Source organism: Rhagoletis pomonella, unplaced genomic scaffold (assembly GCF_013731165.1).
Source record: "Rhagoletis pomonella isolate Grant_MI unplaced genomic scaffold, Rhpom_1.0 Rhpom_scaffold_00009, whole genome shotgun sequence".
NCBI lineage: Eukaryota > Metazoa > Arthropoda > Insecta > Diptera > Tephritidae > Rhagoletis > Rhagoletis pomonella.
In genome coordinates this window covers 37,095,263-37,118,679 of record NW_023458563.1, presented here as the reverse complement: position 1 = coordinate 37,118,679, position 23,417 = coordinate 37,095,263, and the positions used below count along the sequence as shown (strand labels likewise).

The window sequence follows — 23,417 nt, the reverse complement described above, 5'->3', positions numbered from 1 at the left end:
AATTTGTAGGACGAGTTAACATGGTATAAATTTATCGATACCCTTATATCCAAGTAAGAGAATCGCAAAAATATTTTATATGGAAAACATTTATTCTACTGAATATACCTCCGGTTAAAAACATATAGTAACTTAGCAATCGGCATAAGGCAACCCTGCATTATCATTTGTGTGTTTCACCTGACATTCTACTGTTGCTGGTTGGTTGTGCTCTATCTTCCTTCTTCGTTCGCAATCTTTCGTCGTCAATCTCGTTGTATACATTGGTAACCGAGCTCCACGCGTTTTTTGATGTAACCTATATCGTATTTACTTTGATTAATAAATAGTTAGTTTAAATCTACAAACTCTGTTTTAATCCGAACATCAGCCGCTATAACATAAGTATATAGTCGATTCCCGCTTTGCAGTAAAAATACCTCAACATGTTTTATAGTTTGTGTTCAACCAACCCATTTTTATTAAATACGAATTGCCACATGTATGATGTAACACATTTAAAATAGCACAGCTATTAACTAATTTACAAACAGGAAAAAGTGTAAACAAAAAATAAAATAAATATCTTATAGTACGTAAGCAATTATACTTATCAACAATAAGTAAATTAAAAGTAAACGACGTTGCCAGTTGTAATTCTCATGACTTAACACCTGCATTCAATACAGAACTGTCCATTTGCGGTGGCTTTGACGACGATGACAAGGCTGCTAATTCCGACTCGCTGACGACACTGTGCTCAGCTACAGTCGGCAAGGTTTGGATTACTGATGACTCCACACCAAAAAAACTATTGAGTGCATTATTTTGAGATACTGGCATATCGAAATTTTGCTCTGCACTAATCTCAACATACGTTGATTTAACTTCTTCTTGAGGTATTGAAGAATCAAATGCCTCACATGTTTGCGTTATTTGTGGCCAATTTTTTAAATATTGCAAATCATATTCTACATGCATGTATTTTCGATTTGACTTTTTCATATTCGCTTCACGACGCACTTGAACCTTTCTAAACAGTAAATATTCGATGACGAAACTCTCCACAAAAGCATGTAAAGTAAAATTCGCAACTCCATATAGCAGCATCCAGTAGCGAAAGTCCATATTTTCAGGTACGATTAATTGGAAGAAATCGGCAATCCATTTTGTAGGGAATAATACTAGATAGCCGACGATGAAAAGGTTAACAATCAACGAAAGGCAAAACGGTATATTAGACCAGATCGGCTTGCGATAGGGAGCTCCCTTCGAAAATATAAATGCAAGTGTAATATACTGGAAGCTCGATATCGCAAACATAGTGTAGTTTTCATAGCACCCTAAGTGATCTTCGTCACTGTGTTGAAAAGAAACAAACCACTCTTGTTGGTGCAATTGGAACCATCCTGTAAAATAAGAAAATATATGACTAATCTTATATATTACAGATATGTATTTAAGCAATAGAAGTACTCGTATTTAAACAGTTGTGAGGAAAACCTAGTAGACAAAACAAGACTTGTCTTAAACTTGCATATATTCCCAATGTGCGGACCAAGACGAAAGTGAAACCCAGCGACTTCCGTAACAAACTATTGGACCCGTACATCAGTCAAAAGCTACATCAAATTGTGACTAGCGTTGAAAACGCTTTCACCTACAAGGCACTTGCTAAGAGTTTTGTCGATACTCAACAACGGTGTCCTACAAGTAAGAATTCCAAACCTTTTCAGGTAAGAAAGCTATATATATGTGCAGTTTATGGTAATCAATAGTTTGCTGATGTGCTTAGTCTGAAAAAGATTTCACCCCAAGAATTCCATCGAGGAACTAATGCATACTCGCACTCTGCTATAACATGTACCAACAGGCCAAACCAAGGAGTGGGATTGCAGACGATAGTGGCGTATTTCAAGCTGAAATACGAACTATGAAGGAGACCCGAGGTGGCTGATTAGCGTAACAGTCGTGAACGAGCAACTCGTCACGTAAAAATGCAAATTTCGAATTATAGCAGTCGCGAACGTACATATCGTTGGTGTTGTTGATGTTGTAGCGGCGTACTGCTCGTTTCGTAATTCGGTTTACGAGAAGCGCAGTACGCCCCGTGGTTCGGATAGTAGATCTAGCTGGACGAAAGTCAACATTTTATTTGTTTTTAAACTACTTAATGGTACTTGGAATACATTCCCGACAATACATTCAAATAGAAATTGCATTTATAAAAGCAATAAGCATATGGAAACAAAAAAATAAAGGGTAAGTCAACACCGCCTATTTGAGAACTCTATTTTAAAAACTGAAATTTAACTTAAAATATTGCTAATCGCACTCACAAATAGTTGCATAATTGCAAATTGACTTTATAAACCAAAAATTACACTTATTTCGCTATAGATTCAGAGGTCATAACGCAATTTATGTCCGCATTGGTATAAGTAAATTTATACTGAAAATTCTTCGTTTTGATTATTCAAAAAAATAAATTCAAGAGTAGAAAAAGTAAAGGCCGCCGAAGGACGTTATAAAACCACTTGCATATTATTCTTTACACCTTCGGAAATGCAGAGGTTAACCAATTGGCTTAGATATTTACATTTTGGTGACGTTATGTCAAATCTCAAGAAGTAATCTTCAAAAGTAATTATTAACAGGAATTTACACTATTATAAACTTTATATGACAACTATATAAGAGTTTTTAGGGTCGGTAAATATAAACATAAGATCAGTGGCGGATCCACGGGGGAGGAGGACGGGGTGTTTAGGTGCTAAAACCCTCCCTTAAATCGAAGAATAATAGTTCAGTGGGTTTAAAAAAGGATTCTTGGGAAAAAGGATGCGAAATTTTCAAATAACTACATCAAAGTTGGTTTTATAAAACATGTCGATAATTTTAAACACATTCAATTTTTCTGTTTTTACTTATAACTCAATAAAACGAAGATTTTTAAAATTTGTCTTAGTTTTTCGAAAAATTCTTCTAGAACTTCGTCAACGACAAAATTTATTAATATTTATTTTTTATTTATCTGTATATGTATATTAACTTACTTCGGCCTCTGTTTCAATATTCTTCCACTTTTTAAAATCAAGCTCAAGGCCAAGGATTTTCCAGTTTTTAAGTTATTTTATTAAATTATTTTATTCGATATTTCGCCTTTCATCGAAAAGCATCCTCAGGAATACGTATCTACAAAACCAAAAACTACATGTATACATTCATACATACAAAACATAAACAAACGACTTACAATTTGTCAAATAACAAAAAACATGTAATCTTATTACTAAATACTGCCGCGACCGTCTTCTTCATCTTCACAAGCTGCACTGATTTCTGCATTACTTCTTCATACGTTTTTTTCCCATTAGAAGTCGATAGCTTTGAGCGAGTCCATCGGTGTCTGTTTTGTGGTTTATTCTTTTTTCTGATGTTGTTTTCATAATATGGAGCATCTCGAGAGTCATTCGCTTGTGATAATTGTCCTCTCTCTGTAACACACGCACATTATCAAGATCAGCTTGGTGTTGTTCTCTCGCACAGTGGGAGGTTAGTGCAGTTTTTTTGCGAATTGTTGCATCTGTTTTTTTAAATCTGATTTATGGCCGGCGATTCTAGTTTTTAATTTTCCTTTTGTGGTCCCAATATAATACATTCCACAGGGGTTGGTCTGATTTCCTTTACATTCTATTTGATAAATTAGATTTGATTTCTCCATTTTGTCTGTTTTAGACTTTAGTTTGGTAAATAGTGATTGTAATGCGTTATTTGGTTTGTGAGCTATTTTGTGGTTAATGTTATCAATACAATTTGCTTTTTCTAATCTTTCAGACAGACCTGGAACGTATATCAAGGACTTAAATATTGCAGATTCAGTTTTCTCAAATTGCGGATTTTGTTTGTTTTTATCCATTAATTTTTTTATAGTCTTTCTTGGGAAGCTATTTTGATATAAAATGTGTCTAATTTTGTTGTAGTTTTTTTCGTGGAAGCTGTGGTGGCTGATGTTTATAACTCTATCGATGAAATTTTGTGCTGTATTTATTTTGACTCTTTTGGGATGTTGTGAGTAGAAATTTACTAGCCGTCCTGACGATGTCGGTTTTTGATACCAATCCAGAATTATTTTATTAGCCTTCCTAATAATAAGGGTGTCAAGGTATGGGAGTCTGCCATTGTTCTCTTTTTCCATCGTAAATTTAATGCTAGGATGGAAGCTGTTCAGCGCTGTCAATATATTTTCCACATGACTTATCTTACAAATCCCAAAGAGGTCGTCCACATACTTTGTCAATATCTTGATCCTAATATCACTGTTTTGTACACATTTTTTTAACAATTCTTCCATTACAATATCTGCCACAATCGGTGATGCCGGAGAACCCATAGGCAAACCCTTTTTCTGTTGATAGGTTTTGTCCTTGTATTGAAAATATCTACTATCTTGTATACAAAAACGTAAGATTTTAATAAATAACTCCTTTTTGATTTTGGTGAACTCTTGTATCTCGTCCCATTTTTCCTGAATTATGTTCACAGCGAGGTCCACTGGTACACTTGGAAATAGTGATACCACATCAAAAGAAACCATTATCTCATCCGATTCTATTGTAGTATTAGTAATTCTATCCTTAAATTCCCTGGCATTTTTCACGTTATATATCGAATTTTCGGTCAGTCTCGTTAAGATATTGGAGATATATTTGCAAAGTTTCGAAGATGGAGCATTAACTGAGGAACAAATTGGTCTAAGGGGGTAATTTTCTTTATGTATTTTTGGCAGCCCGTAAATTCTAGGCGCCGTTGATACTTCCGTTTTCATTCTTTACTTCTCAAAATCATTGATAATATTTTCGGCGTATAATTTTTCAACTAATTCATTATTAATCCTTTGTAATCTAGATGTGGGATCCTTGCTTATCCTTTGATACACCATAATGTCGTTGATTGTCGTACTCATCTTTTTCTCGTAATCTGACCTTTCCATAGCCACTGTCACGTTGCCCTTGTCTGCTTCTAAGATTATGATGTTCTCATTCTCACTCAGAAATTTTCTAGTTCTTTCCATTATCTGGGGCGTGTATTTTTCCCTGTGTGTCAAGCGATGTTTATTCATATGGTTTTCTAATATGAAAGTAAATTTGTTCCTGGCTATCTCTTGTTCTTCTCTTCCCGGTATGGTTTTAATGCATTCCTCTCCGTCGGTGATATATTTTAGTAGCGGTAGGTCTCCTTTTTCATGTGGTAATCCAAATTTCTTGCCATGCGATAGTAGCCATTGTATTTCGTCTGGTATTGGTATATTTGTCTTGTTGCAAAACCAATCCGGGTTGTTCCTTATATCCAGCTTCCTCAGTTGTTCATCTTTCAGAGTGTTGAATTTCCTTATATGTTTTTCTTTTACCTCCGCTTGAACTTTCTTGTATATAATATTCTCACTGTTCAGCCACTGTGTTTCCTCCTTTAATAAAATAACTTAAAAACTGGAAAATCCTTGGCCTTGAGCTTGAAAAGTGGAAGAATTTTTTATTTATCTTTGTGAATATTCATAGAGCCTAGACGCCGTTAAGCCTTTCTTGACCTGGGGTATTTCTCAAGTAGGTCTTAATCCTTTTCAGGGAAAAACTTACTTCAGGTGAAGCTATTGAAACGGGCAAAAGTGCAAATATCCGTAAGATCTTAAAAACATTCCCAAAAGACGTTGTATTCACTATTTGTTTCCACATTTTTACCTCCACAAGAAAGTTTTGTTTCGAACAGTCGATTAAAAGTTACAAAGAAACTGGACTATTAAAAATATAGTACCACGTTGACTGAGCTTTACTCGGAGCGCAAATATATGTACTAAAGTCCAGCGCAAGTGTATTTGCCGCATTTCGTTCAAAAGTACTACTTGCATTGTACTCTACTCCCAACACATTCAGCCCTATTCTGCATTTCGACTCGGATCGAAATTTTCTCCGTTTGGCAATTTTGGTATTCTGCGTTCCGTTTCCTTTCGATCAATCTTCGAAATTTACGATTATACCTATTCTACATTTCGATCGTAGTTCCGTTTTTCAAAGTTGCAAATTTGTTGACGGAGAACGTTTCAATTGTTATTTTCGTGGGTTTAAATAATAAAATTTTATAAAAAATTTAAGTAAAATATACTGTGCATGATTGTAAAAGTCATCATAAATGAGTTTTCTCGATTTCTGTGTTTTTGCGAGCGGTAATACGGGCAATACGAAAAATTGGCTCAAATAATGGCAACCAAAAGGGATATTGCGCGACGTCTTCAAAGTGGAAGTCCAGGCGTTTTTGTTTACATTATCTATAAATAATACTGTGAAATGCACTGAATACAATTTATTCTTTTTATATAAAATTAATAGATGTATGCACATAGATACATACATACATAAAATGTGAAGTTACATAAAAAAGATGCTTTTATTATTGCACACGCTTTTACTAACTTTTTAAAAAGAGGTGCGTATGTTGTCTCGAATTCGATTTGCTATGGAAAGATAAGCTTTGTTCTTCCCCTCCTCCTGACGGCTTTCAAAATGGGATTCATTTGCGTTCAAATCTTCCACTCTGTAGTGAAAGCAAATATTGTGGAGTGCTCAAACAACGTTTATAATTTCACTGACTTTAAGCGATGAGTAATACAGTTCAAGATGAATTCCCTATGACTCTTCACTCATCTGAAAAAGATAAAACATGTCCCTAAATCTCCGCCTTTCAACTTCCGCATCGCAATCTGGGACTCGTTCTCCTATTCAAGCAATAACGCCGCGGCTATGGATTTCATTCTTATAATTATGTATCCACTTAAATTTTATTTTTAAATTGCAGTGATGCCAGTTAAATTACAGTGATATTAGTTATTTTAAAATATTTACAAACTTTAACTTCATATGCTGCTATAGTTTGGTGGCAAATATTTCTTTGTTTTGTTTCGATTTCACACATTCCTAGGCAAACAGCTGATTTCGAAAGATGTTTTCTCTCTTCCTCTTCTCCTTTCGTTTCGATCGTAATGCAGAATACCTAAGTTCGATTCCAGCGGAGCGGAATGCGGGAACGTAATCGAAATGCAGAATAGGGCTGATTGTTACTCTTTTTCCGCATACATACACTACTTGGCGTTGGGAGAGTAAATACTTGACGTACTTGCTATTACTCCCAGGGTTGCCACTTTGGTAAATTGTTACCAAAATTGGTAGAAAAAATTTGGGTTGGTAAAAAGGTACATTTTTTCTCATTTTGGTAGATTTTTGATTAACTTTCCGTTCCCGTTTTATTTTTCGTAGTTATCTTTAAATATATTATAAATTTCTTTGCATACCTTTTATATAATTACATACGTATTAATGTATATCGATATAAGGCGAACATATCGCGCTCCATTCAAAACTAATTTTACTGGAATCCGGAGGAGCTTTTGACTGCCTAAATATTTTAAATGATTATTTAAATATAAAAAAATTTACTGGTATGTAATTACGCACTATGATTGTTCGCAAAAAAAATTAAATCAACGCCATTTTTTATCAAAAAATAAAATCAACGGGAATTTTAAGCAGCACATTGTTGTCTATACTCAAATAGTATTTGTTTTAAAACTCCATACCTTAAATTATTCTAAAAATTCAGAGTAAAAAATTCGAAATTTAGACGAAAAATTTTGGAATTTTTCTATATGTTGTATATGGTTTGATCCTCAATTTTTGTGGATTTAGTTAAAGCAATAAAGAACTTTTACTCGAAAAATATTGCGAATATTAAAAAAAATAATTTTTTTGAGTCACTGTATTTGTCTATAATAACTCGAGTTGAAGTTTTTCAAATTATGAAGTTTCATTGTTGCCTTGATTTTCATCACTTCCGCTTTTGGGTGAAAGAAACTCAGAATATGACAATAATATGACTCAAATACCGTATAACTAGTTAAATAAAAAGTAGTTTTTATTAAAATAATTATAAAAAAGTTATTGGTAGATATTTCCCAGATTTGGTAGATTTTTTTCAAGTGGATGGTAAATATTTTTTTTCGTCAGTGGCAACCCTGATTACTCCACCAAAGGAGGTACTCTACTTTCTCTCATCGCGTACGAGATATTTGCTGCTGCCAAAAGGGAGTAGCAAATCTACTCTCTGTATACTTGTAGTACTGTAAGTACTTGCGTTTTAAATTTCAATTCTGGTTGTTAGCCTACTAGTTGATATCGTTTGCGGCGCTGGCCAGTGAAATTGAAAGAGTAAAAATAGAATATTGAAATTGACGATTTAAGGAAATGTTTACGACCTTATTTATAAAAAATAACGTAGATTTAGACAGTTGTTTAATGTGACATTTTCATAAAACTTTTGTATTCAAGCAGCTTTTTAAATCTATGTATGTACTTCTATTTTTATGAAAGTATTATTTCTCGTTTCTAATTTTCTATAAAACTATTTGCAGTCATTAACCAACAAATAAGTTGTCAAAAACAACAACTTGAGCAATGCTGCTATACGAAATAAAATTATTAGTGGCAAATCAAAATTTTGAAAAGTGCCGATTTTCACATTCGATAGTTGGACATGGTAGCGACGAGATGTACGAGCATTTTTTTCTTAAGAGCTGCATACTGAATTAAGAAACTTTTTATAGTAGCAAATTTATTTTCCATTTATTGTGCGTAATTTTATATGAATTTTTAGTTTTTCTTGAGAGCCTTTACAAATAAAAAAATTTCGAAATATGTACATATGTACATACATACGCAGCCACATAACTTGATTTCAAGAGAAACGAATTTTCATTGGGCACGTTCAGAAGGCGCAACAGCTCAGTAAATGGTGCGATTGTACCTTCTGAACGCGTTGTTGCGTACTTTTGATCAACTGAATAGTTGCGTGTTAGATGATCGTAATATTTTTCTGATCATTTGAGAAAACATGTTGGTGTGTACCTTTGAGAGTTAAATTTGACAGCTAATGTATGAAGTCGTTCAGAAGACGCATAACGATCACTGATTTGTTTTTTTAGCAACGGTTGCGCTCAACTGTTGCGTCTTCTGAACCTACCCATTGATAGCTTTTTTTTGATAACACTGTGCGACAGCTCAAATCGGTATTGAGTAAAACCAAATGCAAGAGATAGTTTTTGAATTTCATTGAGTTTTTTTTAATAAATACTAAAATTGGGGGTGTATGAATGGCGAAAGAAAAACTTTATCCGATTTTTTTAAATCGAAACTACATTTTTACATATGTAAATGCATACATAAATATATTTAATATGAAATTGAAATTTTCACATCAATTTGCGCTATCTTCAAACCCATGGTTTCAATTGTACGCATACCGTCAGGGTTTTCCCCACAACTTTGTTTTGCTGCAGTGAAGCGACAGAGCAAGTGACGAGAAAAAATATATGCGGACACTTATATATGAATCTATGCACATACGTATCTATGCACATACATACATATGTACTTAGGTAAGTATATCAGCATTTTAGTTGAAAGTACGTTTTGCTCGTCGCTCTCTTCATCGCTCTACTACATTCCTGTCCTTAGTTTTATTCAGATACCACAAATGTATGTTTTCTTCGAAAATACTGAAGTACTACCAGTAGAGTACTCTACTGTCAAATACCTTTTACTCGCAGTAGTTGCGGAAGGCAAAGTAAATACTCTGCGCGTCTTGCTGTTGATCGGTAGTTTACGTACGCTTGCAGAAACTGATTTATGCTTACTCATACTTGACCCGAACGCTGAGAGTAAAGGAGGGAAAGTATTTGCGGCGATCGGATGTCTTGTTAGGCCGTTTAAATGGAATTGCGCAGGAGTTTAATATGTACATATATGTATATATGGAGAATATGAGCAACACCTTCAACAAAAAAATAGCCAAAAATCAACGATAAGCCCTAGGTACTTCAAACTTGCACTTTATAAACTAAAAAAAAAATTGAACGGAAACAACAAAACTGCGTACTCAATACCTTTCTAAGGAACCTAATTAAAACAATCGGAATTTTTACGAAAAGTTGTTGGTTTTTTTCAAATATTGCACAAAGTTTGAAAGTTTGAAACTTGGATGAACACGGTTTTTGTTAAAGAACAAACTACATTTTTATGAAAAAATAATTAAGATTAAATAATAATCAAATAAATATTAAAAACTTTTTAGAAGAGAACTGGCTGTTCTATTAAATAATTTTAAAAAGTACTAAGTCATTGTTATTGTGAACTGAAAATAAAAATCAAACTAAAAAGCGAAGTATACAATCATAAACAATATTTAGAAAACTAGTTTTCTATTAAACTTTTAACAAATTTGTAATCGTTATAAGTATAATCTCTGACCAAAAAATTTTCATATATGAAGGCTTAAGATTTTTTTAATGTTTCGTTTGCCATCTTTGATCTGTAATTTTGAATTCTAAGTAAATGACTTTAGCTTCGTATTTAACGAACCAGAAAACCCCCAGATACCCAGTTTCATAGAAATCTTACCAATTTTTTTTTTTTTAATTTCGTTTGCCACGTTGGATATGCCATTTTGAATTTTAAGTAGATGTCTTTATACTCGGTAATCAGCGACCCAGAAAACCCACAGATACCCAGTTTCAAAGAAATTACCGATTCTATAAATTTTTCGTCCGCGATATTCTTTCATTTTGAATTTTTGGTAAATGACTTCAGATTCATAATCAGCGACCCAGAAAATCTCCAGGCACCCAGTTTCATAGAACTCTACCGATTTTTTTAAATTTTTCGTCCGCCATATTGGATCCGCCATTTCGAATTTTTGATAAGTGACTTCAGATTCGTATTTAGCGACCCAAAGGTCCCCTAGATAAGAAGTGGTGTAAAAATCCATCAAAGAGTATTTGTTTAAACAGTTTCGTCCAGCTAGATTTGCTATCCGAACCACTGTGGTACGTCCCCAACAGTTATAATCCGAATATCAATTTTAACGTGACGACTTGCTCCTTCACGACTGTTACGATTCCAGCCATGATCTGGTTTTGCAGGCAGTAAGTATAGCTCTGTATGGGTATGCGAGCTTATAATAGTTCGTAACGATTGTAGTAAAAAGAAACTTGCAAAATAGAGAAAATATTGAGAGAAAGCTGAAAGTTTTTACTCTGTAAATTTTTACTCTAAACAATTTGCCGTTGGATTAGCATAAGGGTAATTCCGTGTCAAAAGGACCAATGGTTGGACTCGACCCCTTTCGATTTGGATGAAATTTGGTCAATAGTTTTCTTTCAACCTATAATGAAGTTCCATCAACAGCGAAAAAATTAAAACAAATATTTGCAAAAGTTATGCGAAATTCAAAATTTCACTATTTTTCCAGTTTTTCAAGTTAATTTTTGTAATATCTCAAAAACTATTATAGCTACAAAAATCATCTTGGACTCGTTTTAAAGAGGATACTTGGGGTTTACAAAACAATATATATTTAAAAAAAAATTTGAAATACCAAAAAATTGCAAAATGCAAAACTTTCAAAATTGAATAAATCAAAAACTAATATTTTTTTTCCTCAATTTTTTTGCTTGATACCTCTGCATGTTCTTAGAAGATCATAAAATTGTCACGGAGGAAAAAAAAATAAATCACAATCTATTAATAAAATATTATCAAATTATTTCTCAATTTTACTATTTAGGGCAATAAGTATTTTTTGGTAAAAAATTGGAAAACAAATGAATAAGAAGTGAAAAATATCCTAGAAAATCTTTTCGTGGATAACTTTGTTGATGGTATTATATCCAATCAATGGACTCAAGTAGATCGATGCACCCTGGAGACGATTCTAAAATCAGCTGACGATTTTTTTTTTGAATATATTCCAAAATTACGTCAACACGATTTTGTAGCTAAACAACAAGCCGAATATTTTCGAACTTTAAAAAATAATCTAGAGATTGGAGAAGTACTTGTTGCTGCCGATTTCTCTGAAAATTTTTCATTTTTACTCCAAAATAGTGTTCAAGGAGCATATTGGAATAATAGACAAGCCACAGTTCATCTATTCGCTTGCTATTACAGATCGATTGATGAGAGTGGAAGTAATATCGTGCCTCTTAGCTTAGTAATAATTTCAGATAACTTAACTCATAATATTACTGCAGTTTACAGTTTCCAAGTGACACTAACGTCATTTCTTAGAAACAAAATTCCCAGAGTATCAAAAATAATTAATTTTTCTGATGGTGCAACAGCTCAATATAAAAATCGGTATAATATAGCAAATTTGCTATGCCACTCAAAAGATTTTCATATAAAAGCTGAATGGCATTTTTTTGCAACTTGCCAAAGGAAAAGTCCAAGGTGGTTTAGATGGGACAGTTAAAAGATTAGCTAGCCGAGCCAATCTACATCTCACATCTGAACAACAAATTCAGACACCCGATCAATTATTTAGATGGGCGAAAGCAAATATTCTAGGAATTGATATTCATTTTGTGTCAGATGAACAGATTCAACTTACTGAAAAAAAACTGAGCAACCGGTTCAAATATGCTTTACCAATACAAGGGATACGTCGTTGTCATGCCGCTGTTCCTACTTCAAATAAATGTATAAGAATTAAAATTTTATCCGCATTTAGCGAAGGATAGGATTTCCAAATAAAAGATATGAACATCAACGAGTTTGTGGAGGAACCAGGCATTATAACGAGGTAAAAATTGATATTTTGACTATTAATATTTGATCCCCATTCAATTTTACTTTCAGTATTAAAATCATTTTAACTTTTTTCAGATAAAAACGAAGGAATGGGGCACCAATGTCAGGAAAAGGAGGGGGGAAAAAACGTCTTATATGAGAAATGATATGAAATTCATCATAATAAAAAAGCAACTATACTAATGTAATTTGTTGTCCTACTCGCCTTACACTTAAGACTTATTGCCCTAAATAGTAAAATTGAGAAATAATTTGATATTTTATTAATAGATTTAAATTTTTTTTTTCCAAAACTCAAAAATCAATATCTTACAAACAACACCTCCGTGAAAATTTTAGGATCTTTTAAGAACATGCAGAGGTATCATGCAAAAAAAATTTAGCAAAAAAAAATATTAGTTTTTGATTTATTCAATTTTTCAAAATTTTGCAATTTTGCAATTTTTGATTTTTCGAATTTTTTTAATATATATAGTTTTGTAGCCCCAAGTATCCTCTTTAAAACGAGTCCAAGATGATTTTTGTAGCTATAATAGTTTGTGAGATATTAAAAAAATTTACTTGAAAAACTGGAAAAATAGGGATAATTTGAATTTCGCATAACTTTTGCAAATATTTTTTTTAATTTTTTTGCTGTTGATGGAACTTTATTATAGGTTGAAAGAAACCTTTTGACCAAATTTCATCCAAATCGAAAGGGGTCTAGTCCAATCATTGGTCGTTATGACACGGAATTACCCATAATTAAAGCTGCCAAAATTTAACAAAAAAAATTGTAAAACTAGCAACTACTTGCATGGAAAACATCTGCGTACTTTTTTGCATATTTCCCTCACTGATAGAAATGTTGGCTTCCGCTCAGAAATCGGGTAATCGCGATCACTAGATATTTTTTTGTGAGGAAAACGCACGTACGTATAAGAAAATGCGCACGGTTTTTTTCTAATTCGCCACTATCATTAACTGAGTTTTCAATAATCTAACATAAGGCTTTGGTTTTTACAAACTTACCGGCAGTTTGAAATCCGATTACAACAAGTAAATGCAGTACAATTGAAGCTAGAGGTGCAAGCGATATAAGCGAACTTAGTGGTACTAGTTTAGCCAACGGTCCATCATATGATTCTGTTTTGCCGAAAAAAAATGCGAAGACCGATATCAAACCCAAATCAATGTACAAATACTGTTTATCCGTAAGGTTGGAGTCAATAGAATACAAAATCATTACTGATATAAACTGCACCATGGAATACGCAGCCATGTACTTAAATACACCGAATGAAGTAACTAGCGCCGCTCTACCTTCTTTTATCACATTTGGCACGCACGCAATTGTCGCGCTACGAGAGGTGAATGGAGATGCAATGGCAGATTCAGTTTCACTCAGCGAAATACCGGTATGCGCAACCTTTAAAGCACCACAGTCATTAGCACCATCTCCACACATTGCAACACAGTAGTCAAGCTGCTGAAGCTCCATAATTAAAGCTTGCTTTTGTTCCGGAGACATGCGCGCAAATATAGCACCACGTGTCACAAAGTTTTTAAGTTCTTTAGGAAAGTTTTCTCGCAAGATCTGCCAAGTTCTACCAACCATGGCGAATCTGTAATTCTTCCGCCAACTTGTATTCGCATCACAGGACATCAACTGATGGTGATCTGCCTTTTCTTTACCCGAGACAGGTAAGCCTACTTCCGGATCATGATGTGTCCACGTATCACATGTCTCAACACTTGCTAGGCTGTTGCTATTTGGTAATGTAATTGAAACGCTGCATAGAGAAGAAATATCTCCATTATATCTTTGGTAATCGCCACCAGCATCGCAATAATCGGCGGAATTGTTGACTGAGGATTCCAATGATACAATTTCCGTACCATTAGTTAACGAATCCTCACAACCACCCAGTTCAAGCGTATAATAAAGTTCATAAGTATGTTTCTCATTTTCTGGTAGATGCTTAACGTTGACGGTCACGACTGCCTGCTGCGGGGACACTATACCACAGTCGCGCGCCACGCTTATTGCAGTCAAAATATTATCTCCAGTAATCATAACCGTACGAATATTTGCTGCAGTAAGTGATCTTATCACTTCACTTGTGTCAGGTTTTAGGCGGTTTTCCAATACAACGAAGCCAAGGAACTCAAGTTCGCATTCGACACTTTCACGTGACAAGCGTTGTGCTTTAATATAACTCATTTTGCGACTAAGTGGTTTATAAGCTATTGCAATGATACGATATCCTCGCTTTGCGAAATAGGCCAATTGCTGAGAATAGTTTTCCGGCAAGCTACTTGGTTGACAAAGTTGCTGCAACATCTCAGGAGAACCTTTACAATAAACATTAAAATTGCTTCCACTAAGTCGGCGAGTTATAACAGACATTCGTTGTAAATTAGAAGTAAAGGGAAATTCTCGAACTAAGCCATGATCATTGTTCGCTTCACCGTTGAGCAGCCCGACATCAGCCAATAAATCGTCGAAGGAAGATTGACGCTGAACTGAGACATCGGCAGTATATTCCACACCATCTATTATTATTCAAACCAAAAAAAGCTCAGCTTAAAATACTTTTTTGTTTTTTTAGTTGTAAATCACCTCTTTTTGGTTGCCGTACAATTGTGGGATGAATTAAACCATATTTTTGACTATCTGGTATATTTTTCTGGTCTTCTAGAGTCCAGCCGGTCGATTCGAACATTTTAAGATCCAATGGATCGCCAATCAGCTTGCCATTCATAATGGTTATAGAATGGCAGGTTACCATACCAAATAGAAAATTATCATACGGTAAGCGTTCGATTTGTTTGATAGGCATTTGAAACTCGTTTGTTACTGTTTTTGGCACGACACCCCACATGTCCAACCCCTCTTCAGTTAACGTACCAGTCTAAGGGAAAAGTAAACAAATATATCATTAGTTTTTACAAGAATTTCAGCAGTCAAGTACACACAACAAGCACCTTGTCAAAACAGCAGCAGTCAACACTACCAGCAACGTTTATGGAACGCGGCGATATGCAATAGATGTTTTTCTTCTGAAGACGTTTTTGTGCATAAAAGCGACCGACAGTCATAGCAGCTGGCAGCGCAGGTGGCACAACAATTGTAATCAAGTCCAGAGATTCAACAACAATTTTTACTGGCTCGACGCCGCGCATTATCTGCAAGAACTAATGTGTTACTAAAACAGGAAACATGAACAATATATATATGGATGTAGAACGTGCTGTTTCTGGTATCCACCTTATATTTTTATAAGATGTTTGCCGGCATTGTAAACGGCAGATATCGGCAGATATTTAAAAAAGCCCTAAAGATCCCGGAAAATAAATCGCGAAGAATCCCCGAAGTCTTGAACAAACTCAGAAAAAGACGAGATATTCCATGAAAATTACGAAGAATTTAAGAAAAGCTCGTGAAAATCTTGGTACCTAAAAGTTTTCCAAAAGTAATGCATGGAGAATATCTTCGCTCGTTCCCGAAACGTCCACAGAAAATCTTGGAAGTCTTAAAATAGCGAAAGATTATGAAAATGTAATTTTCAAATCAATGATTAAAAAATAAAAAGCAAAACGACCCGTAAATATCAGTTGGAAAAATATCAGGCAAGCTTTGTGTGAAGTTTTTTCCTTAAAAAAGTAACCGATATTCCTTGCTTTAAATAAAAAAGTAAAGTTTTTATAATTTACTAGATCGCCCTCACCCGCTTCGCTGAGTGTATGAAATTTCTACGTGCTACATAGTGTCATTTATTTCAATAAAACTGAACATACTTAGCCTATGCCAAAAACAGGAGATTTTAAATTTTTATAACATATTTTTATAAAATATTTACAAACTAAAACTTTCTTAAACCTCTCTCTTGTGATACTTTTTCTTCCTTACATGTAGTTTAGAAATGATGTGCTTTCAACCATATCGTAATAATTCATTGAAATTATTGAATAGTTTGAACTTAACTGTTTAAACAGTTGGCAACCTTTTTAAACCTCTTTCGTATGACACTCATATTGTGATTGATACATATCGCTACCTAAAGGTGAAAAGGAGCCAAGTTCAATTTTTTCGAAATTTTGTTTTTGATGCAGAATGGCAGGTAATACGTAACTACATCGATTATTTGTCTTGGCATCTTTTCATCCTTGGGTGACGATATGTATGTATTCAAATTACCTAGTTCCTTAAATTCAAGTTGAATTTGAGTATTCAAACATATGGAAACCCTGCAATACATATATAGCTTGAAAACAAAGCCTTTTCAATGATCTTTTGTTTAATACCTACATATATTGTAATATTTCATTTAATTTATAATATATGTAATTGTATTTGAATGTAGTTTTAAAACAGGTGACAACCCCCTTCAAATATCCCAGAAAATTCTATACGTACAAACTCCTACATTTGACACTTTATCTTGAGTATAATTAAATTAAATTCGACTCTTAAAACAGGTGGCAACCCTCTTCAAAATATTTTCCAACTATAACCCTATTAAACCCTTTTCGTCTGACACTCATATTGCGATACATATTCTTATCACCTAATTCCTTTAATTAAAGTAGGATATGATTATTCAGACAGGTGGAAACCCTCCTACACCTAGTTAAGAACTAAAACCCTTATCAAAAGCCTTTCGATTGCTACCCATATTGTAGTGATTCATTCAAATTGTGAAACACCTCAGTAATATTCTAAATGTTCAATCTGGAGGTTTCTAAACAATCTTTCGTTTGACACCCATATTTTAATTTTTCAGTCCGGTTGCGAATAATTAATTTATATTTGTGGCAACCCTTTCCGAAAAAATTTCTTTTTTAAGCCTCTTGGCATCAATTTTTTAATATAATTTTAAAATAAGTAATTCTCTTAACTTAATTTGAATTTGATTTTTTAAACCGGTGGCGGGCCTCCTCCATGAGCATGGAATTGATTTTATATATCTCCATACCAAGTTCCAGTACTCTATCACAAATATTTCCTAAGATATGCAGTATGAAAAATTCCGTTCGTGTGGGAGGTGCTACGCCCCTTCGTCTAATCGATATTAAATCTATCTTATATTTTAAGTTGGGATTAATGGCACCAGTGCAGAAAATTTCATGGTGATCGGTTGAGTAGTTAAAGCGTGAAAGCGTAATAAACAAACAAACTCACTTTCGGATTTATAATATTAGTAAGGATATGTTTTTTTACAGTGCGGGAGGATTTTAATGATATCAGCGAAAACCGGTACAAAAATCATTTGTTTACTGTGTCCATTTTATTTCAAAATCCCAAAATTTCTTTCATTTACAGTCCCCAATACAATAGCCCTATATTTCTTAAAAATAAAAATAACAAATACCCGGCGTTGTAGTTGTAGCCGCTGGGGTTCAGTGGACATGCGAAGATATGCTGTGAGGCATGGGGCGTCTCTCCGCATGCCGGGCATTCGTTTAGAACATCTTCGTTTATTCTGCTCAGGTATGAGTTCAGCCTGCTGCAGTAATCAGAGCGCAGTAGGGCTATTGTGGTCAGAGTCTCCCGGGGCAGACGAAGTTCTGTCTCGTCCACGTCTGGTGGTTGTGTACCCAGAACGGCATTCACAGGTCGAGAGTCTACATAAATCGAGACTGCCTCTCTGTGAATGCCGTTGAAGGCCTGTCGATAAGCTGACGGGCCCAGAGGATGCTTGGTGAACCTCTGGACTTCGTCCGTCAGTTCGTAGAGATGCCTCCTGACGTGCCTGGGTGAGGGCTCTTCTGCAAGCAGTTGTCTGTTTGGGTGACCACGTCTGTGGCTGCCAACTAGAAACTGTTTGCAGAGCATTGTTGTATGCTCCTTACCTGGAAGCATATAGGCCTCGTCCTGCAGGTGATGTTGCGGCGACATCAAAAGGCATCCTGTCACTGTCCTGAGTGCCGTGTTTTGGCAAGTCTGCAGCTTTATCCACTGCGTCCTACTAGTGCCTGGCGACTACACGGGCGCTACATAGTTAAGAACCGGCCAGCCAATCTTTGCCCCAGGTGCTGCCGGCTAGCGACTTGAAGACCTTGTTGCGGCTTTGTACTTTGTTGACATTTGCGGTTGTTTGCGCCGAGAAGGAGAGCAGACTGTCGAAGGTTACTCCGAGGATCTTCGGGTTGTTCACTGTCGGAATTAGTTTGTCATCGACATGAATTCCCAATTGTAGTCTGACCTCCTTCGTCCAGGTGGTAAACAGTGTGGCTAAGGATCTTATAGGGGAGAGGGTTAGGCTCCGTGCAGTGAAGAAAAGAGAAACGACCACTCAGATAAATCGCCGACCACCGTTTGAGTACATGTGGAAGAGAGGCCTATATGTCTTCTAGTAGCGTTGAATGGCTGAGTGTCGAACACCTTAGACAAGTCCAGCGCTACTAGTATGGTTCTCTCACAGGGGCGGTTTCGGTTTAAGCCACGAGTAATCTGGGTATTTATGGCGTTAAGTGCTGTTGTTGTGCTGTGCACTTTACGGAACCCATGCTGATGCCTCGCTGGGATCAGGTGGTGCGTATAGTGCGGCAGTAGAAGGCCCTCAAGTGTCTTCGCTACCGAGGAAAGGAGAGTTATCGAGCGATAGGACCCTCCTTTGTTGGACGGTTTCTCCGGTTCAAGCGGTGGGACCACTCTCCCAATTTTCCAGATGTCTGGAATGATGAGAGTGGCCATTGACAGGAGGACCTTGGTTACATAATCTACTCCCGCGGGACCCAAATTTTTCATCATCAACATGCAATTTCTGTCGGGTCCAATGGCTTTGGGGTTTTCGCCTTCCCGATGGCTACCCTTATCCCACCGCTGGTGAAAACAAGAGGCGCACTAGATGTTGGCAGTTTGTGCAGCCTTCTGCTCACTCGACGTTAAGCTTTATCCGCCGAAGGACCGGGTAAAATAGATCGCGCATCGCATAGGGTCCGACGAAGCGTGGTCACCAAAGTCTATTTTAACTCTGTCGTCACGCTTCGTCGAAGGCGTTGTTGCCGGTCTTCAGATGCTCTTCCCATTTCTTCCGCTTATGAACGTTCACAAGTTGCCGAATCTCCGCGTTGAGATCCCTGATAAGGGGATTTCTGGGATCAGCCTGACAAATGTTGTCACGCTCATCGGCTAGGACAGCCACTTCAGCAGGAAAATCCGGACGGGGGTTCGAAATACATTCCACTGGAACGAAGCGGGCTGAAGCAGCAGTGACAACCCTTCGGAATTTACGCTAACCTACGTTGACGTCGGTTGGTGCGGGTAGGGCAGTGAAGGCGCTTTCAGTAACATCCGCGAAGCCTTTCCAGTCAGCTTTGGAAAAGTGGACGTAGGTCCGGTAATCCGCGGAAGCGGATGGTCTGATGCTAAAGTCAGCATAGGTCACCATGATATGCCGTTTATATGGTGGGTGCGTCGTCGTTCATTGTGCAGAATGTTGAATCATCTATCTACTCAGAAAAGTGTGTTCTACTACGATAATTCGACAGACTTGAATGCCAAAGATCGTTGTGCGCGTTAAAGTCGCCCGCGCTCGCAACAAGCGTAACGGCAAGGACCTTTGGATCAAGATCGGTCCAGAATCCTTGTAGATCCTCCGTCGCAAAGCCGGCCAAATAAGGTATGCATCGGTCACCTTAGGGTGATCATCCCCGATGCTGAAAGAGAATCCAAAAGCCTAAAGGTGGTGCATCGGAGGATCTTCTGCTCTTCATGGGTGAGGAAGATGTGGACGTGGCCCTAATACAAGAACCCTTGCTAGTGGCGGGGAGGGTCACAGGTCTGTCCACTAGCGACTTTCTACTTCTCACCCCACAGACCGAAGGTAAAATTAGAAGCTGTATTCTGGTTAAGAAAAGCACTAATATTCTCTTTCTTCCCCAATTTAGCGATTCGGACATGACAGTGGCAATGTTGGAGCAGAGGGAAGCACCCGACCTCATCCTCGCATCTTTATACATGCCATACGATGTACCCGATCCCCCGTCAATATCCTTCAGGAAACTCACCGCTTGGGCGGAGCAACGAAGGATAAATATGGTGGCTGGCTGTGACGCCAACGCTCACAACACGGCGTGGAACAGCTCGAACATCAACGATAGAGGTGAGTCACTCTTAAGTTACTTATTATCCAAAAAACTTACTATCTGTAACAAGGGTACTCACCCCACTTTCTACAATAGAATAAGGGAGGAGGTTATAGATATAACTCTGGTAACTAACTCGAACAATGTTAGGGTTGACGGCTGGCACGTCTCGACAAAATGGTATTTTTCTGATCATTGTCGCATCGTATTCTCCATTAACCTAAGCAGACCGACACTAAAACGTTATCGAAATCCTCGTAGGACAAATTGGAACAAATTCAGCCAGTTGGTGTCTGGAGCGAGTCCACCGTACACGGTGGAGCGAATTTCAGCGGACCAACCGGAGGGAGCGGTCCTCTGTCTAACGAAGTCTCTCGACGAATGTTACATAACAACCTGTCCAGAGAGCAAACCTTCTAAGCGACACCCAAGGTGGTGGAAGGCGGCTCAGGATAGGAGCTAGGAAAGCTTTCAATAAAGCGAAGTTCACTAAGAACGCGGAGGACTGGGACGAATATCGTCAATGCGTTCGAGAAAGAGATAAAGAAAGCAAAGAAGGTTTCGTAGTCCTAATTTTGCGAGGACCTCGAAACGACTACTGATGCCGCGCGACTAAGAAGGAGCCTCTCGAAAAACCCGGCTCCTCCCGGTTTTCTTAAAAAGCCAGGAGGAAGGCACACCGAAAGCAGCCTTGAAACACTGGAACACCTTATGGACGTCCACTTTCCTGGCTGCGGTGACGCAGGGGACACAGGAACTTCTGTGACAGAACACCCTAGTACCCACAGGCAAAGCAGTCCAGTGGACGAAATCATCACTACAGACAAAGTAACTTGGGCTATCAGATGCTTCCAACCCTACAAATCTCCGGGATCGGTAACCCCCTGGCTAACGACAATCTATAGGGCGAGTCTCCTCCTAGGCTATATCCCAAAGTCATGGAGGGAGGTAAGTCTTCATTCCCAAAGCAGGAAAAGCGGGCCACAGCACTGCAAAAGATTTTGGGTCCATCAGCCTCTCATAATTTCTCCTCAAAATAATGGAGAGGCTTCTGAGTCTGCAGATCACGCAACGCCTTACTCCTGGGAACTTCAGCGAGGCTCAGCGTGCCTACCGTTAAGGTAGGTCGGTTGAAACAGCCCTGTACGAGGTTGTTGGGAGTATAGAACAAGCACTGAATCACAAGGAATATGCGCTGGCAGGCTTCCTGGACGAGGAGGGCGCCTTTAACAATGTTAATTTGGCATCCATACACTGCTCCATGGTGGCTGTAGGACTGGACCCATTGATCACTCTCTGGATCGACAATATGTTGAGCACCAGAAACATCAATGGCTCCTTGGGAACATCAGAAGTAAGGAAAACAGCAACACGGGGCACACCTCAAGGGGGGGTGATATCCCCCCTACTGCGGAACCTCGTGCTAAACGAATTCCTGCTTCGTACATCGAAAGCCGCTAAGGTCGTTGCTTATGCGGATGACTTAGTCATTCTGGTCGTGGGAAAATTCCTCTCCACGGTCAGCGAGATTCTACAATTAACGATCTGTCAGGGTGGCAGAAAGAAACGGCCTAGGGGTCAATCCCACTAAAACCGAACTTGTTCTCTTCACCAAGCGATATAAAATAGACAATTTCCGACCTCCGTCCCTCAATGGAGCAAATCTCAAATTGTCAAAAGAAGCAAAGTTTTTGGGGGTTATTCTCGACTCTAAGCTTTCCTGGAAAAGGAACACCGAAGAGCGGAGCAAGAAGGCGCTCAACGCGCTCTACTCCTGCAAAGCCACTATTGGAAAAGACTGCGGTCTGCGACCGCAGATAATACGTTGGATTTATACGGCGGTAGGTAGACCTATCCTCACCTATGGCGCGCTGGTATGGTGGCAGGCGGTTGACACCAAATTCCATCTACTCAACTTGCAAAAGGTGCAACGACAAGCGTGCTTATGCATAACGGGGGCGATTTATTCAACGCCCCAGGCATCTCTAGAGACCCTAGTTGATATTCAACCTATAGACCTATATGTTAAAAGTATCGCAGCTAAAAGCGCTCTACGACTCAGAGCGTCTAACAGGCTGCGAAAAACTTGCAAAGGTCACGCCACAAACTTCGATATCCATTTTCCTGACAGAAGTGACTGGGAATTTAATATTGCTCTCAGCGATGACGAAATACCCATCTTCACGGACGGCTCCAAAATGGATATCGGAACAGGGTCTGGGGTCTTGTCTCAGAAGCTATCTCTGAGGGAGTCGTATAGACTCCCAGACCACTGCAGTATTTTTCAGGATGAGATATATGCAATCCATATGGCGCCAAGGTTGGTGGGCATGATTGACTTAGCTCCATCTAAACTTACCTTCGTTGTTGACAGTCAGGCGGCTATCAAAGCCTTAGGGTCGGCAACGACGAAATCGTTATGCGTTAAAGAATGCCGAAGATCCCTACAAGCTCTACAGCAACACATAATCAATCTTTACTGGGTACCGGGACATTGTGGTGTCCCAGGAAATGAGGAAGCGGACGAATATGCTTGGAAGGAATCTGAGATGGGGCTCGGGGAAGCGACCCAAATCGTGAAACCTTCTTGCGATTTCTGTCTTCAGAAGTCGACAGACTGACCAGGGCAGCTACCAACAGTAGGTGGGTAAACCTTCACACCTGCAGGGTATC

General features: G+C 37.5%; 1 protein-coding gene across 4 annotated transcripts in view; it reads right to left on the bottom strand.

Annotated features, from left to right (window-relative positions):
* Window positions 1-426: 426 nt before the first annotated feature.
* Window positions 427-23,417, bottom strand: part of LOC118745766 (probable cation-transporting ATPase 13A3) — a 144,022-nt gene continuing 121,031 nt past the window's right edge. For all 4 annotated transcript variants that reach the window (XM_036479419.1, XM_036479423.1, XM_036479420.1 and 1 more), the window contains 4 exons: window positions 15,639-15,839; window positions 15,274-15,565; window positions 13,683-15,206; window positions 427-1,388 (listed from right to left, as the gene is read on the bottom strand). In XM_036479419.1, the coding sequence (XP_036335312.1) occupies window positions 640-1,388; window positions 13,683-15,206; window positions 15,274-15,565; window positions 15,639-15,839 (2,766 nt within the window). In that variant the 3' untranslated portion in view covers window positions 427-639. The remainder of the gene's footprint in view (window positions 1,389-13,682; window positions 15,207-15,273; window positions 15,566-15,638; window positions 15,840-23,417) is intronic.